Here is a 17,672-nt window from a genome sequence, read left to right as displayed (position 1 = left end):
AGAGAGAGAGAGAGAGAGAGAGAGAGAGAGATAAAGACATTCTACAAATATTAATGACTTGGGAAAAAAAGACAAATATAGTTTCAAAAGTCCTCACAGAAGACATTAAATTCCAGTCAGTGCTCCTACAGGCAGCTCTACATTATTATGATTTGGGGACTCAAGTTTTTCCACCCGTTGTGTCTGCATTTTAACTTGTGTTTTGTTAATTTAAAAAAAAGTGCAATATGTCATGTATTTCTGTATTTATCATTCAAAGATTCAAGTTGCTTTATTTGTTGCTCCACCACATGTGGTACATGTGGTGGAGCAACATTGTGTCAACAATCATCATTTATCATCATCATTATTTATCATTTTTCGTATTATCTGTTTCGTCTCTTTATTATATGTAGATATTTTCATCTTTAATTTTCATCTTTAAATCACTTCTTGGTCTGCTGCCTTCATACATCTCCTCCTACATGTCTCTGCGTGAGTGCAGCTACAGCGTGCGCTCTCGGGACATTATTACCTGCAGTGTTCCCTCAGTGAGAACTGAACTGGGCAGAAGAACCTTCTTCTACTCCGCTCCTGATTCCAGGAACATCTTGCAAAAAGATGTGAAGCTCTCGACCTTGACCGCACTAAGTGGTTTCAAACATCTGCTAAGTTCATGGCAAAAAACAACGCAGACATGTTCCTGTTTTTAGTATTTTATATCACTTTATAATGTAGCTGCTTTTGTTCCGTTTTATTTCATTTCGTTATTTACTTTTCTTTTATATGCTTTTTTTTATATGATTGTCTAATGTTGTCTACCTCATCTGTGTTCTGTTTAAAACAGGTCTCATGTAAATGAGTCATTGAGGCTCAATGAGACTAACCTGTATAAACAAGGGTTGAATGAATACAAAAACAATAAATTTGGACCTGCGTGTTAATTTTATAGCTTTTATTTTTAATCCATGACTATTACTTTTTATGCTTTAAATACTAAAATAAATCTTGATAAGAAGAATACCTTGATTTTTTCGATTTTTTTAATTTAAGATTTAGGTACAAATTTGCTAAAACCAATATGAAACAGTCCTCTCTCCATAAAACAAACAAAAAAAGCAAATAATAATAATAGTAATAATAATAATAATATTAAATCTTGCTGTAAAATTCAGTTCTATGCAGAGCCAAACACTGGGCATCAGGACAGTCGGTGCTGTCGAGTGTTGTTTTCTAACGGTCTGACTGTAAATAAATGGGCTAATTTGCTTTGACTCATGTAGCAGGTGAATAATCTGCAGGCAACAGTCAGGCCCATCTTCCTATCCACTCACCACCGGCTCTCATATCAGGTCTCTTTCTATTCACCTCCCAACAGAGTCAACACGCCGAGCTCCATTCAGATACATTTCCTTTTGTGTGCTTTACGTCGACTGTGAAACAAAACCCACGATGTTTGCAGAACACTTAAGATCCATGTAAAAGACTCTACAGCATATTCCAGTATTTGCCCCTTTTTGAAATTCAAATAGAGGATGATGTTCAACCATCCGAATGACGCAGCCAATTGTCTTTTCTGTTCCTTTCATTTCCTTCCTGCTCGCCTTCCTGCAGGTGAAACGCCGGCGTCAGGTGTCGCTCTGAAAGCTGACCTGCACTCATGACTTATAGATGACTCACATCATTTCCAATCAATTCACCGTGCTGTGACAGCGTGCAATAAGAGCCACTTAGCAGCCAGATGGGCCGATCCCCAGAACTCTCTAGAGTCAATGATCAGTGGTAAACGTAGCACCCTGGCAGGTTATCAAAGTCTTACATGACCCAGATCAATCGGACAATCACTTTACAGACCAATTAGGCAACGTGAGGTTTGATATGCAACCGGGGTCGACCCAAGCAAAGTCCAAACTCTGAGATGTGCACAAATGTTTGTTGCCACGAACTATCACACTGATATCATCTCATTCTGTTCAAGCACACGTAGAAAGGACTTTTTACCAAAAGTCTGCACACATTTAAAACTACTTCCTAACAGTCCAGAGTCACAGATGATGAATCTGGTGTCCTTCCCCCCCTGCTTCACCACAGAGGAGTTGATAACAGATCAGGTGGGAGGACCGGTGCATCATTTGCATCACTTTACTGTTTGAGTGGTGGGGAAGTTTGCATGTGTGAGATCGTTCTGCTGTTGATAACGAGCAGGCTTATTCAGGAAGCTGTGAGCAGCGGTCTATCCAAATATTCCGCTGCGGTACAGATGGTTCAGCATCATCACGGTGAAGACTGGCATGGCGCGGCCAACCTGCTGGAGCACGGTGACCATCTGCTGCACAATGCGATGCAAGCCAATAACAACAACAAGGATAACCATGCTCACTACAGTGGAATGCTTCCCAAAGATCACAAGCGGGGGTGAACCCTGTGGATATTTGGAAAACAAAAGGCTCAGAAATGTTTCACAGACAACAGCAGGGACATCTTGCAACCCTTTGATACCCGTCATGTAAAGCCATTCTAAATTTGGAACAATGCAACTGCGCAGGAAAACACACTGTCCTCTCGTACGTTTGGGCACATTTCTAATTGGAACTACTGCATGAGTGGTCGGAAAATGTTTTTCAGAGGCGGCGGAGTGGAAGGAGGCAGCGGCAGGGACAGTGAGCTCATGTCTGAGGCTGCGAGGGGAGGTCCATCAACGAGACAGAGGCAGAGTCTGCCTTTTCCTTTCCACTTTCAATGTGGCCTTTATTCACCTGCGAGACTCTGGTAACCCCACCCTGTTCAAGCCACACTTTAAAAACAGTCACGCCCTGCACTTTAGCATGGAGCGTTTCAGAAACACACCCTGACTTAAGTATGTGACGGCCAGGAAAAAAAAAAAAAACGACACGTTATCATTACTGCAGCAATGCAGATTTAAATGCAGCACCGCAAAGACACAAGCGGATCCTTAAATTAAAGTAAAGATTGGGTCTAAAAGTAAGAGACCATAAAAAGCTGCCTACATGAGAGTGGGATACATACAAAACCTCTCATCCCACGGATAATCCCAGCATGCAGTGCACACACAGACAGCTGGAAAGTCAAGTTTCCATCACCACATAAAACATCATAAAGCCCCTCGGGAAGACCTGGACCCCCACGTTTTGTTAAAACTGTGCATGTGGGTGCGTTCAGAGGACTGTGATGGTCTAGTGAGGCTCCATCGCTGCCGCAGCACGTCTCAGAGGCTGAATGTCCTCACGGTGTCATTTGCATTAGCAAAGTGAATAATGTTGTGATTGGTGTCCATAAGAGCACAGCGATCCACACAGCTCAACGGGGAGGGGTTACCTTTTAATTATTTATTTTACATGAAGCTTTACATCAATTAAAAAGGGTTTTAAATATACATATAAATGAAAACAATGAAGCAAATATTGCTTTTTAATTATACTTTTGGTGATTTTGAATGCTGTCTGCTGCCGAATACAAACTGTGGGACTAACTTAAAGTAAACCTTAGTTCATCATCATAAACATGTGACCCAGAACAAAAGAGGGGCTTTTAACGTTTGACTTGATTGACGACAATAAAGGTTATAATTTACAGTCACTACCAGGTTAAATCAATCATTTGTTCCATTATCTTTGAACAGAAACAATAAAATCGACTTCATGCAGTTCAAGAATGAAAATGACAGATCAATGATCGTATTTAAGTAATGAGATTTTTCTTACATTACTCATCCTAAGTAAAGGTGGACAAAACTAAGCTACAAGGAATGAGCAACGGTTGGTTATGACTCAACATTTGAAAATAAAAGCAGGTAAAAAATACATGTAAGGGTGAAATAAGCCCATAATAGTCTTCCAGAAAGCTGCTTACCATAGAGGGCCTTGGCGCTGAGCTTGCTGTCCGATCGGGCCACTCCACTGCAATGACAAGAGCAGGGCCTGGAGTTACGCTGGATACCCTTCATCTTTCACCTCCCTACAGCCCTGGATGGACGCCACAAACTGTCCCACTCATAAACATAACACCCCACTAAGATATGAGGGTGAGACCCAGAGAGCAGACTGGTCAACACTGGTTCCCGAGCTTATGAACCAGAGGAAAAACAGGGAGAGTGAAAAAGGGAGAGAGAGGGGAGGAGGGAATGGAGGGAGCCAGAAGCCCCGGCAAAGCAAACAACTCAACAGAGCTGCTCTGTGCCCAAAGTCCCTGACCCACATCCCCTTCCACATACAGTTAGTGATTCTGTCGTGGCTGTTCACCAGCCGCTCACAGAAAGGTAAATATGTAGAGGGCAGCACAGGAATGTGTGTGAAACTCACTTGGCCTGCCTCGACTGAGGTCCTGGGGCACTCATGATTTCAGGCATCCACCTGGATGAGAGAAGAAGAGAAGAATTTGAGAAAAAACAGGAGGTTATAATGACGGACCGAGAGAGGAAATGTGTGTTCAAGGAGGGGGAAAGTTATTTGCGTAAGAAAAAAACAGGCAGTTTAAATGCCTGTTTTTTCGAGTTATACTCTTATCTGATTAAAGTTAAGTCATTAAATATTACTTTTTTTCCTCTCTTTCAGCTGCTCCCTTCTTCAGGGGTCGCCACAGCGAAATAACTCGCATGAAGACATGGCGATTGTTTTTACACTGAATGTTTTTCCTGACACAACCACAGAGCACCGAGCTACCACAGCCCTCTGTGTGGAGCAGAGAGCTGACAGCCAGGGTGCCCAGGGGAGCAGAGGTGTTTTTATTTATTAATATAATTATTCATTTAAAAGAAACAAAACAAATTCATCAAAAAGACTGAATGAAAAGAGTGCAGAAAGAAGAAATAAATTCTTATAATATCTGCCCCTTATTTAAATAAAACATAAAATAACTTTACACAAACAGTAGCTTAGGCTTGAACAATCTCCAAAGTGAAAACAAAAAACATCGGGCATTCTTCACATGGTACCATACGTTCCTAACAATTTTAAGTTAATCTTCTTTTTAAACATATAAACTGTTTTAGAAATGTTTATGGTGATATCAAGACAATTCCACAATCCTGTTTTTGAATTACAACGCAGCTCCTTCACACTAGTTCTAAATGGAGGTTTTACAAACATTTCCATTCCCTTAAGGTTATAATGACTCTCTTTTTTAAAACTAATTTTAACTGAACATTTGGGGGTAATTTTTATGAGCTTTATACATGACTTGTAAAATGGTCTATTTAACCAAATCATAAATTTTAATAATTTCAGTTGATGAAATAATAGATTTGATGGCTGTCCAAAGCACTTCCTACTAATAATTCTTATAGCTCTTTTTTGTAAAATGAAAATAGGGTTTGTAGTTGTTTTGCATGCTTTTCTCCAAACTAAAACAATAGATTAAATATGGAACAATAATTACATTAAACAATATATAAAAAGCTTTGTCATTCAAAAACTCGTACTTTATACAGTAATACAATTTTTATACTTAAGTATTTTACATGAAATTTCCATGTCAGCTTCTCATCAATAATGACACCCAAAGATGTTATTTCATTAATTCTATAAATTTCAGTACTGTCAATTTTAAATGAGACTTCAATCATTTTATTTCTATAACTAAATATCATGTAGTTTGTTTTTTCCAAGTTTAATGATAACTTATGAAATTGGAACCAAGTTTGTATTTTGACGAATTCTGCCTGTATCATCTCTAACATCCATTCAATGTCTTCACCCGAACAAAAAAATGTGGTATCATCTGCAAATAAAACACATTTCAAAAGCCCTGACACATCAACCAGATCATTCACAAAATAAACAACTTTGGCCCCAACACAGAGCCTTGAGGGATTCCACATCCATTAACACAAAATTTAGATCTTCCATCGTTTATCTGTACAAACTGTCTCCTATTATTCAAATAACTAGATACCCACTGTACCCAGCAGACCGTGGGGGTTAAGGGGCTTGCTCAGGGGCCCAGGGTGGGGCAAATGAGGGTGGAGGCAGGTGTGGGTGTTTCACCTTTCCCTCCCACATTTTGATGTTGTTGGTCCAGGGAGTTGAATCGGCGACCCTCCGATCACAGGCCCACCTTCTCTAGCCTCTGCGCCACCACTCCCCCCTCCCCACCCTACATATTAGACTTTTTTTTAATCACAGATTTAGTCAGAAATAGCTTCTCACCTGTACCAAAGCAGCCAAGCTTTGACTCAGAGACTAAAAAACATTTTGAATTAACCAAACATCATAAGGCTCCTTGTGACGGTGCCAAGGTGAATAACTCCAGCAAGAATTCACACATTTACTCCCCTCTATTTAACACTGTACAGAGCAAATAAGAACCTGATAACAACGAGGTGATGCTGATAGTAAACCTGTTTAAAAAAGTCTCAGCAGCAGCTCTACCAAACTTGTTGCACCAGAAATGAAGCATATCAGCTACGTTCTATTTAATCAGTAGCAGGAAAACTAGACCAAGCTTATAAACTAAGCACCATGCATACTCTTTTTAAAGAAAACGCTAGACTTAAACAAGTTCTATATGTGAGATACCAATGATACAATACTGTGAGCCACTACCAGTTTGTTTCTGGATGTTGTGGCTGCAGCTTCTACCTGCAGTGGTTAAGAAAATCAGCTAATCAACACTTATTTTTCATTAATTTTCCCCAAAATAAAAAAAAGTAGACGGCTAAATATCATTTGCATATCATTCTGTTACCAATAATTTTACAGCATCAAATCAAACTCTTTAAATTCTTAAGTCATCCCTCTTTTTTTTAACAATGTTCAGTCAGGTCATCTGGATGGTTTCTTTAAAAGAAGAAGTCCTCTGGATGAAGAATGAAACGTTCATCCATCCATCCCATCAGATTTGGAGGAACTTATCTTCATCCTGGCCATGTCGCACTTGGCTGCGAACCGCTCCAGCGAAAGCTGTAGATCACAATCTGATGAAGCCAATAGGACCACATCATCTGCAAAAAGCAGAGACACAATCCTAAGGCCACCAAAACAGATCCCCTCAACACCTTGGCTGTGCCTAGAAATACTGTCCATAAAAGTTATGAACAGAATCTGTGATAAAGAGCAACCTTGGCGGAGTCCAACTCTCACCGGGAACAAGCCCGACTTACTGCCGGCGATACGGACCAGGTTCTGACACCGGTCATACAGGGACCTAACAGCCCGTATTAAAGGTCCTGGTAGCCCATACTCCCAGAGTACCCTCCACAGGGTTCCCTGAGGGACGTGGTCGAACGCCTTCTCCAAGTCCACAAAGCACATGTAGACTGGTTGGGCAAACTCCCACGCACCCTCCAGGACCCTGCTGAGAGTGTAGAGCTGGTCCAGTGTTCCATGACCAGGATGAAAACCGCACTGCTCCTCCTGAATCCGAGGTTCGACTATCTGACGGAACCTCCTCTCCAGAACCCCCGAATAGACTTTACCAGGGAGGCTTAAGAGGATGAAACGTCTCAGAAAAAAAAAAAAGATAAAAAAGAAAAAAGAAACCAGATGACCTGACTGAACATTGTTGGACTTTATACCTGGATTATTGAGCATGAACTTTTCCTCTTTTTTATCAATCAACCTTTATTTATACAGGTAAATCCCATTGAGCCTCGAGGACTCATTTACAAGAGAGTCCTGATTTCAACAAAGAAAGATGACAACAATGGACAACAGCAACAACAGTAAACAATTATAAAAAGTCATAATACAGTTTTTTTTTTTTTTTTTTTTTTTACAAATAGGATGGCTAAAAGGAAAAGGTAACAAAAAAAACAAAAAAAACAGCTAGATTCTAAGGCAAATGTAGAAAACTAAAAACAGGAACATGTCTGCATTGGTCCCTGCCAGGAGTCCAACAGATGTTTGAAGCCACTTAGAGAGGTCAAGGTCGAGAGCTTCAAATCTTTTTGTAAGATATTCCAGGAAACAGGAGCGGAGTAGGAGAAGACCCTTTTATATTTTGATTGAAAGACTTTCATGGGGTGCGTGTAAATTAATCTTGATCAAAAGCTCTCCAGGCTTTTTGGAGTTCTTTCAAAGTCTTTCTATTGGCTTTTGCTGCTTTTTCGCTCATTTTCCTGTACGTTTCAGAAAAATATGTTTGTTTGTTAAGACACTTAAAGAATCATTCAGGGTCCTCAAGAAATGAACCAGTGTTTTGTCGACAGAACTAATTTTAAATGTAAAGTACTCTGTTACAAGAAGCCTGTCCTAAATGCACAGTTTGCATTTCTTTAATTGAATCTATGAAAACCACCAAAAGCAAAACAGTTTAATACACAAAACCATTACCACCAACAAGCTGATTCTAAAAAAGGCTACTAGCTGAACGACACACAGGAACAGCTGAATGATGGAGCCTCTCTGACGGCCTTAGCTGATTTATTTCCCTATTTCTCAAGACCGAGACGCTGCTCCTCTGCTGGAGGTAGCTTTTTGGTCATTCGCTTTGTTTAATTTTTTTTATATAAGCACACTCATGGTCAGGTACAGGAACTGGATAGGAAACAAGTGAAAAAGCCGCTGAAGTCCAAAGAAAAACTTTAAAAGTTTGAACAGCAGTGGATCAAGACTTCTTTACAAACATTACAAGAAAGTATGGCTCCTTGGAAGCAAAATATGAAGAAATGTGGATTGGTTTAAAACTTGTGCTCTGTACTGTGTGCACTCTTTGTGCGCCACATCTCTCACATGGACATTTCACTGGTACTGTTGCTGCCTCTTAACAAGAATTTCATAAATGTCCCTTCAGTGTTGCATGAGGGCTGCTGTCATTCCAGCATCTCGCTGCACTTCCAGTTTAACACAAAACACCCATGAAGGTAAATGTGCTGAGAAGTTACAGCTATGACCTGCAGCCCACTTTATTCAACATCACTTTATACATAAACAATGATTCATAATCTAGAGGTGTCCTATTTAATTTGAAGATTCATTCTGTCCAACACAACCTGCTCCTCCCAGCTTGTGGTACGGCACTGCTGGTCTGCTGAGCTGTTCTGGGACAAAGGGAGACAGCAGGCTGATATGCTCTGTGTAATTAGAGACAGCCTTTGACGACTATACCTGCATAGCTGAAACTAATTAATTCAAACGAGGGTTTTCACACATAGACACACCAACTATTTGATTGGCATTGACCGCGTGGTGTCCAAGGAGACAATGTGTAACACAGCACAGCGCCTAAATTGGAGAGATTAAAAGGAGCATAAAAGGAGAAAACAAAGCTCTTCCACACCCTTTGGCCTGCAGCTTTTGACTCCAGTGCACGCACAGACAGGTTACGCAACAGTCTTCACCCAGACTGAACACAGAATGGTGTTTTCTACGTGTGGATGCTAAAGATGCAGCACGGCAGAAGAACATCCAACTGGTCAGAATGGTTGTGTTGCTGCCGGCAGCTTTTTAAATCTTTGCGTCACTCTTGGTTTGTCGTTAAGTAGCTCTTTACAAAGAATGCTGTGGTTATTTGCAAGCACAAGCAGCAGCTAAGATCCTATGTCTGTCGGGATAGCAGTGTTTTAAGACAGCAGCAATCCACTTTGATCTTGGCCCTGCTCAGACTAGCCATTAGCTCATCAGTCTATACAGAGCTGAACTATTTTTTCCAACAGAGGTCCTTCAAAGAACTAGAACAGCTGATGTATTCATTGTTTATAACTCTTCTACAGAACCCATTTTCTGAACTATCCCTTAAATGAGTTCATTAAGCTGCATTTAAAACAAAAGATAATCAGTTCATAGGACTTTTAGTCGTTTGAACATGTTTTTTGAGTGGAAACTGGAGCTTTTCTGCTGCAATTTGTCCGTTCGTGTGCCCAACAGTCCTTGTTCTCTCTGAACCCGAAAATTTCTGAGTGCAGGTTTTTGTGGGGAGCCCCAGCAGAGGTGTGAAATACACTGCAAGTGAGAAATCGCACATACGCACTATAGGCAGCTGCAGTCAAAAGATTTTCTGCAGTAACAACAGTTCCAATAAATAGAAAAAAAGTGTTTATTTTTGTGCTTCTCGACCTTTTCAGCATAGGAAGAAAAGCAGTTATGCCTGGGGACGTTCATGCATTCACCAGTTTGGACATAACTGTGATTATGCAGACGCTGCATGCAGCTGAGCCTGCTTCAGGGTTGCCAGATAAACATCAATACAACACCTTTTTAACCCCCTCCTTTTCTGTGTACATGTTCAGCAAACACGCCTCGCTCACTCAGCACATACGCCAGTTGGGGTCAAAATACAATCATTTTAAAGCAACAGTAAAATAGTTAATTTCTTACCTGGCAACCATGTCTGGCATGGAAGCGTTTACATGTAAACCGGCACTTTTTTGTTGTTGTTGTTGTTTATTTGTCCCAATAAACATATAAAAAACACCAGTTTCCACAGATTGTTCTCGTGTAAACAGGGCCTAAAGTGAGCTGCATTAAAAACATGATAATCAGCTCATATCACTTTTAAAGAGCGTTCAACTGCTCTGTTTGTTATTTACAGATAACAAATATAAAGATTCTGTCACCAGCAAGCATTTCATGTTTTCAGCTGTGTAATGGGGCTTTTGTTTTTCAACCATCATCGGAAGTTATAACAAAATGGCTTCTTAGAAATTACAACACTTCTCACAACTTATTGTCATTCAGCCCCTATGACTAAAAAATAAAAACTAACCCATCAAAGTGTGTTTACATGTGGAATCTGTGATGGGCTGCTCTTATCTCTCAGGTCGTCTCCTCCATTGTTCCTCTGGCTTGCTGCCAGGTTTCAGGAGGGCAGAGGAGGACAGGATGGGTGCTGTCGGGACCTCACTGCTCTGGGCTCACCTGTGCACCTCTGAACAGCCCAATGAGAGTGCTCGTTGTTCAAAATGACAACAATTTCGTTCCACCTCGTGTACCACGTGTGTTGCGAATGATAATTAAACCAACTTGAACTTGGAACATATATTAGGAAGGTAAATATTAGGTACAGAGACAATAATTAGGAAAAGAAACAGACGTTGCTGCAGGTTTGTAGCGCACAAAATCTGTGCCTTGTGTTTTACACAGCTTTTTTTTCTTCTAGAAATGATCGTGTTTGTCATCATGTGGCTCCAACTGTCATAAACAACCAGCTCACACAGGTGTATTCACCGTTCTGCTGCTGAAAATGACAAACCATCTGAGAATGAGTGCTATTTGAGCCATTTCAGCTTCTACAATCAGTCACCTGTTGGTGCGGTCTGCTGGTTTAAAACATGTGAAATTATTATTCCATGTTGGATAGAGGTATACTCAAACTCTCAAACGATTAAATATCTTTGTACAGCTGAGGTCAGACGTTTACATCTGCTCATCATGCACGAGTATCATTGTAGTGAACTAAGCCTCCGGTCAAAACCTGACCCTGAAGACCTTAATGGGACAGGAACTGTTATTTCATTGATTTGAATCCAGAAATATAAATTAGCTCATCCAGAGACTTTCTAATTTGTATCCTGAACTAATCAATTGAAAGAACACTCTCTTTTTATATCGTCATTACTATTTTTACAAAGGTCTTGATAATCAAAAGTGTGTTTAGTTCAAATCATTTTAAATGTTGAAGTGAACCACTCATTTTAAATCAACTGTGAAACAGTATTAATGATTTTTTAATCCTCATTCAAAGTAGAAATCAAGTTAATGTCTGTTACAAAGTAATTATGCATTTTGATCTTAATGGTTTATTTAAACCGCTCCTTTTCCATGGTAGTACGATTAAACAACAAAATATACAAACAATCATCTAGATCTCTTTACAAGTGGTGCTGAAGGCTCTAAAATATATTTTAACTTGAAAAGGCCTAATCACTTCTCATTAGTGATCATGATTGACTGCCGTAGGTAGATTCTTTGTCAGCCCAAAAAGGGTTTCTTTGACAGCAATTATTACATTGACCATTACTCATCTGTCACCCTTAGATGATAAACAATTGTTAAAGATGTTCAGAATCAGGCGGCACGGTGGCGCAGTTGGTCGAGCTGTTGCCTCTCAGCAAGAAGGTCACAGGACTGAATCCTGGCTGGGGGTCTTTTTGGGTGGAGTTTGCATGTTGTCTCCGTGCATGCATGGGTTTTCTCCGGGTGCTCCGGTTTCCTCCCACAGACCAAAAACATGCATGTTAGGCTGATTGGTGACTCTAAATTGTCTCTAGGTGTGAGTGAGAGAGTGAATGGTTGTTTGTCTCTAGGTTCAAGTTCAAGTCAATTTTATTGTCGTTCTCACCACATGTGGTACATGAGGTGGAATGAAATTATGGACACAGGGTCCCAGTTTCACCCAAGAATTGCACAAATATAAAGTGTACAAAGAAACAGTATATAAGGATCCAAGATAACACCAAACGAAAGCCAAAAGATCTAAGATATATGCTAAACACTAATAACGCAAAACAATACGGCACAGCAACAGTAGCCCTAACATCTGTCCCTGTGTCCCTGTGATGGACTGGAGACCTGTCCAGGGTGTCCCCTGCCTCTCACACAGTGACTGCTGGACATGGGCACCAGCACAACCCCAAAAAGGAGAAAGCGAATACAGATAATGGATAGATGTTCAGAACCAACCAGGCTGATTCTGGCAGATCCTGATCACCCACTCCATCAGGTTGCTTCCACCTGGACACAGGTACCTGCTGTCCAGATGTAGGACAAACAGACTGAAAAACTCATTCATCCTCAGGCTTCTCAACGAACAATGATGATTACTGTTATTTTAATCTCTCAATATATGGATGTTTTATGTGCCTACTGACTGTGAAACAATGGCCCCTTGGGGATAATAAATATTCTTGAACTTGAACCAAGCCAAATGCCTTCAGGACAAGTTATATGGTCAAAGAGATAAATGTTGAGCCAGTTGGCCACGATAACAAAAACTATGTTTGGAGGAGTCAAGGCTAGGCTGTCAGACATGAGGACACTGATCTGCCTCTCGAGCAAGGGGGTGGTAGCATCATACTGCGGTGCTAGAGCAACTCAAATCAACAGGATAAATAGTCCAAACACACATTAGAACTGGTTTTTGAATGGATGAAGCAGGCCAACATTCTGGAAATACCTGTTTTAAAGTCCAAACCTCAACCCTGAGGAAACCTTTCAGGAAAATAGCATATTTTATTTCTATGACTTTTACCAATTCTGTGGAGAAGAGTGGTTAAATATTCTGCCGGAAGCTCGTTGATGGATACGAACAGCATGTGGTGGAGGTGCAACTTGCTATGGGTCCTTTCATCAAATACTGGTATGGGTGTTTGTGTATATTTGAGGTTGTATGCATCATTTTAACCAGCTAGATTAGAGAATATCCACAGTAAATTTTAAGTTATGCACCAGGTTCTTGTTGTTCAAAATCACTGTAGTATATTCATTCCACTGAGAAAATTAGAGAAGTTCAAATAAATAATTAAAGACTAACATTAGTACGATATACCTTAAATATTAGATGTAAACCTCTGACTGTAGCTGCTGATGACATGTATGAGTATTATTTTTTGTAATAAGGATTTGACAATTATAATCACTAAATGAAAGCAAACACCAGCAATGAAATCCACACACGGTACATAGACTCTATTAAAAAAAAGAGTTTGTCATGGCTTGAGGCTGAAGCACATGCAACAAACATGTATGAGTTTTTTTTTCTTTTCAGGCTCCCCAGATAAATAACTTTATTAATTTACGTATGTTCATGAAGACATGTTGTTTTTAGTTTTCTACATCGCCTTACAATCTACCGTATTTTTCGGACTATAAAGGCGCACTAAAAATCCTTTAATTTTCTCAAAAATCGACAGTGACTTATAACTCGGTGTGCCTTACGTATTAATTCTGGTTGTGCGTACTGACGTCAAACTGATTTTATGTGATACACGGCGCTCAAAAATCTCTCAAAATGAAATTATTTCGCTTAATGCACCTTAGTGCACTTTATGTATGAAAACAGACCCGTTCATTGATACTGCACCTTATAATTCGGTGCGCATTATAATCCGAAAAATACGGTAGTTGTTTTTTGTTACATCTTTTAAAATACCATTTATTTTCACTTGTTATTCTCAATTTGTCTGCATCCTTTATGATTATCTGCTGTTGCCATCACTTTGTTAAAATCAGGTCTCCCCTGTAAATGAGTCCCTGAGGCTCAATGGGATTAACGTGTATAAAACGAAGGTTGAATTAATGTATGTGAACGTTTCTGTTCAGTGCCCTGAGATGACTTCTGTTGTGACTTGGTGCTGTATAAATAAACTCAATTGAATTGAAAAGCTCAACAATAAGCTCTAAAACAAGAAGAATACCAACATTTTTAACATTTCAGCTCAAAGAAACACAACACGCCTCAAAACACACCTGAAGCTCCTTTAGTCACTGCTGACTAGCTCGTTGTGCTGAAATAAACTCTGGACTTACAGATTGCACTCTTTAGCAGTCTAAATAAAAGCACGGCCAGCAAAAACTAAATAATAATAAATAATGTTTCATAACCTTTACTCACAACCTTTACCGTACTGCTGAACGAGACAAAACTGGCAGCGATAACTCCCCTAATCTATACAAACATCTGATCTTACACGAGCGCTCTGGACTTCACACTGTGCCCCTGGATAATCATTCGGCCGGAGATAAAGCAGATCTGATCTGAAACTTTTCCGGGACGGACCTGCGGTCATTTCACAGAATCAGCTTGTGCTGTAACAAGAGCTGGAAATGTTGCCATTAACAACAATGTGATTCATGCATCAACAGTGAGTGCTGCTCGTTTGGCTAAGGTGCAACTCTTATTCCTACGCCCATTAAAACCAAACGACACCACTTTCCTCTGAGCGCACGGCTAAATGCTGTCATTAGGGCAATGTGTTAGCTGTTCGAATAAAAGAACAGCTGAGATCTCCCCCAAACAAAATGTTACAGCTGCATCACCAGTGACATTTTTTAATAAATATTTGATGAGGTTGTAAATTATCAGAGGACATTTTAGTCATTAGTGTATTTTTATTAGGCCCAAATTAGATGAATCATGTGATTAGTTGGGGGGGCGGGGTCTTTTCCTCAGGGGGAGGGGTTTAAGTATCTATGCGTCTTGTTCATGAGAGATGATAGGATGGAGAGAAATCGACAGTCTTGGTGAAGAAAGTTGAAACAAAAGGCAAAGCTCTCAGTTCATTGGCCTGTCTACATTCCAGCCCTAACCTGGTCAGGAGATATGGATCTTGAATGTGGTCCTGGATACAAAATGAGCCCTTCCAGTTCCACAAAATGGAAGTAGAGACCAGTCCATCTTTCTCCTCCCTCTGGCTGTTGGTAAATCACAGATGGAGCCAGCTGCTTCCCACCCACGTCAGTTTTCAGAAGTAAAGAGAGCAGTGAGGCATGGAGCAGAACTCAGTTGGGTTGACGTGGAGAACAACACATTAGATGTGTGTCGGACGTCTCCCTTGTGCCAATTATAAAACAATAAATTAACTCAATTTAGCGATTATCTTTATGATTAACACAGTCCATGCTCAATAATCCAGGTATACAATCCCAACAATTTTCAGTCAGGTCATCTGGACAGATTTTTTTTCTTTTGTCCTCGTCGACAGTCATGTCAAACTGGTTCAAAACCAACAAAGTCCATGCTCAATAATCCAGGTATACAATCCAACAATTTTCAATCAGGTCATCTGTAGGGATGGGGCAGATCCGATCCAGTATCCGTATCGGCCTCCGATACCAGCATAATTTACGTATCGGATTTTCCGATCCTCCTGCCGATATTTCCGATCCATGATGCAAGTTGGCTTCAAACTATGGAATGGATTTCCTAAACGGCAGCGTGTCTCATGAACCCAGAGTAATAAGACCCACCTCACATTCAGGAAATCCAGTTCATAGTTTGCAGCCAGCTACAACGTAGCGCCACATTAAACCGCGGTAAAGTTAGTTTTACGATGGACATTCGAGCTCCGTGGCTTCAGCGGGGCGCTGCTCTTTGCTTAACCCACAACAGGCGACTCGACCCCGGCCAGCCGCGTCCACTCTGCCCCGCTCAGTCTGCCCGTCTCTGAGGAGGGACAGACTGAGCGCGGCTGCCACAAATCAGGCTGCCTGCTTCAGATTGAGCAAGAAGACGTCGCTGAAACCACGGAGCTCAAATGTTTACAGAGAAGTTGCTAAACTTCATCATAATTAATGACCAACCACTATCAGTTGTAGAAAACAAAGGATTTCTCAGCTTGATACTTGCAGTCAAGATATAGTTTACCCTCCAGGAGATATTTATCAGTGCAACAGTAGACAATCATAAAAAACATGATTTGAAAATTATATATATTAAAAACATAATCAGCTACATTATAAAGTGATGTAAAATACTAAAAACAGGAACATGTCTGTTGGTTTATGCCATGAACTTAGCAGGTGTTTGAAGCAATTTAACATTTTATTTAATTTAATTCATTTATTCATTCATTTAAATGAAACAAAATAAAAATAAAAAAAATTATCAAAAAGAAAACATTGAATGAAAAGAGTTCAGAAAGAAGAAAAAATTATTATATCTGCTCCTTATAAAATATAAAACAACTTTAAACCATCACTTAAATTAATCACTTTAATATCCACTTTAAAGCTAGGAATAAAAAGAAACATGTTTTGTGTTAGAATTTAATTCTAACTTTAAAACTCATCCAACATTAATAAAACTTACCTCAAGTTGCCTTTTTGGACATGCATGAATATATTTGTACAAATTGTACTTGAGAGGAGATTATTACAGCCTCATATAAAATCAATGATGATCATGATATCGGAACTGGATCGGTATCGGTCGATACTCAGATCTAGGTATCGGGATCGGATCGGAATTTAAAAAAGTGGATTGGTGCATCCCTAGTCATCTGGTCTTTATGATTATTTTTTTAAACTAACTACAAAGTCGCTGTGCGTCGTCATCGATATTCCCTCTTAATAAATAGCGTGACACACCTTTATCAGTTGATCACAATATTGAACTGCAGCACAGCAGCTTACTTTTTCACGTCAGCTGTTTTGCCTCTGTTACTACCTCGCTCCACGCCACAGTGGTGCACCACGTGTAGGCTGGCTTCAACTCCACTCTCAGCCTCGGCCCATTCAGAAGTCACTCTGAGGCAGCTAGAAGGCATCTTAGTCCCAGACTGAGATGTTTTATAAAACAAAAGCCTTTTGAGACAGGGTAAGGAGCTCTGTCGTGCTGGTGGAGCTTGGCTGCTGCTCCTCTGTATCCAAAAACAGTCGGGTGAGGTGACTATTGATTGGATGTCTTCTGAATGCCTATGACATTTTCCAAGCAGACCTAGAACTCTATGGAGGGATTATATATTTTAGAGATATTATATTTGATCAGTATGACAACTTAGTGGCTATCACTGTTGCCTCACAGAAAGAAGGTCTTGGGTTCAATCCCCGGTTTGGACCTGGGGTCTTTCTGTGTGGAGACTGCATGTTCTCCTCGTATTTGCGTGGGTTTACGCCGGTTTACAGTCCAAAACATGCATTTAATACCTTCAAGCCCAGGCCTCCCTTGAAAAGAGATCTGTGATTTCAATAGGATTTACCTGGTTAAATAAAAAGTTAATTAAAATAAGTATATACATATATCATCTCTATTGTCTTTCTCTCAATAGTTTTTGTTCTCACCTTCCTCATCTGTGCATTTGA

At 40.1% G+C, this 17,672-nt stretch overlaps 1 protein-coding gene across 1 annotated transcript in view; it reads right to left on the bottom strand.

The window, feature by feature from the left end:
• Window positions 1–17,672, bottom strand: part of eps8l2 (EPS8 like 2) — a gene marked incomplete in the record, with an annotated part of 39,362 nt that overhangs the window by 20,620 nt on the left and 1,070 nt on the right. The window contains 2 exon segments of the mRNA XM_037683544.1: window positions 3,850–3,896; window positions 4,299–4,349. Coding sequence (XP_037539472.1) covers window positions 3,850–3,896; window positions 4,299–4,345 — 94 coding nt within the window.

Source organism: Nematolebias whitei, chromosome 10 (genome assembly GCF_014905685.2).
Source record: "Nematolebias whitei isolate Nwh7 chromosome 10, NemWhi1, whole genome shotgun sequence".
Lineage (NCBI taxonomy): Eukaryota > Metazoa > Chordata > Actinopteri > Cyprinodontiformes > Rivulidae > Nematolebias > Nematolebias whitei.
Note: the sequence above shows the minus strand (reverse complement) of the source record. Positions and strands in the feature narration are given on the sequence as shown.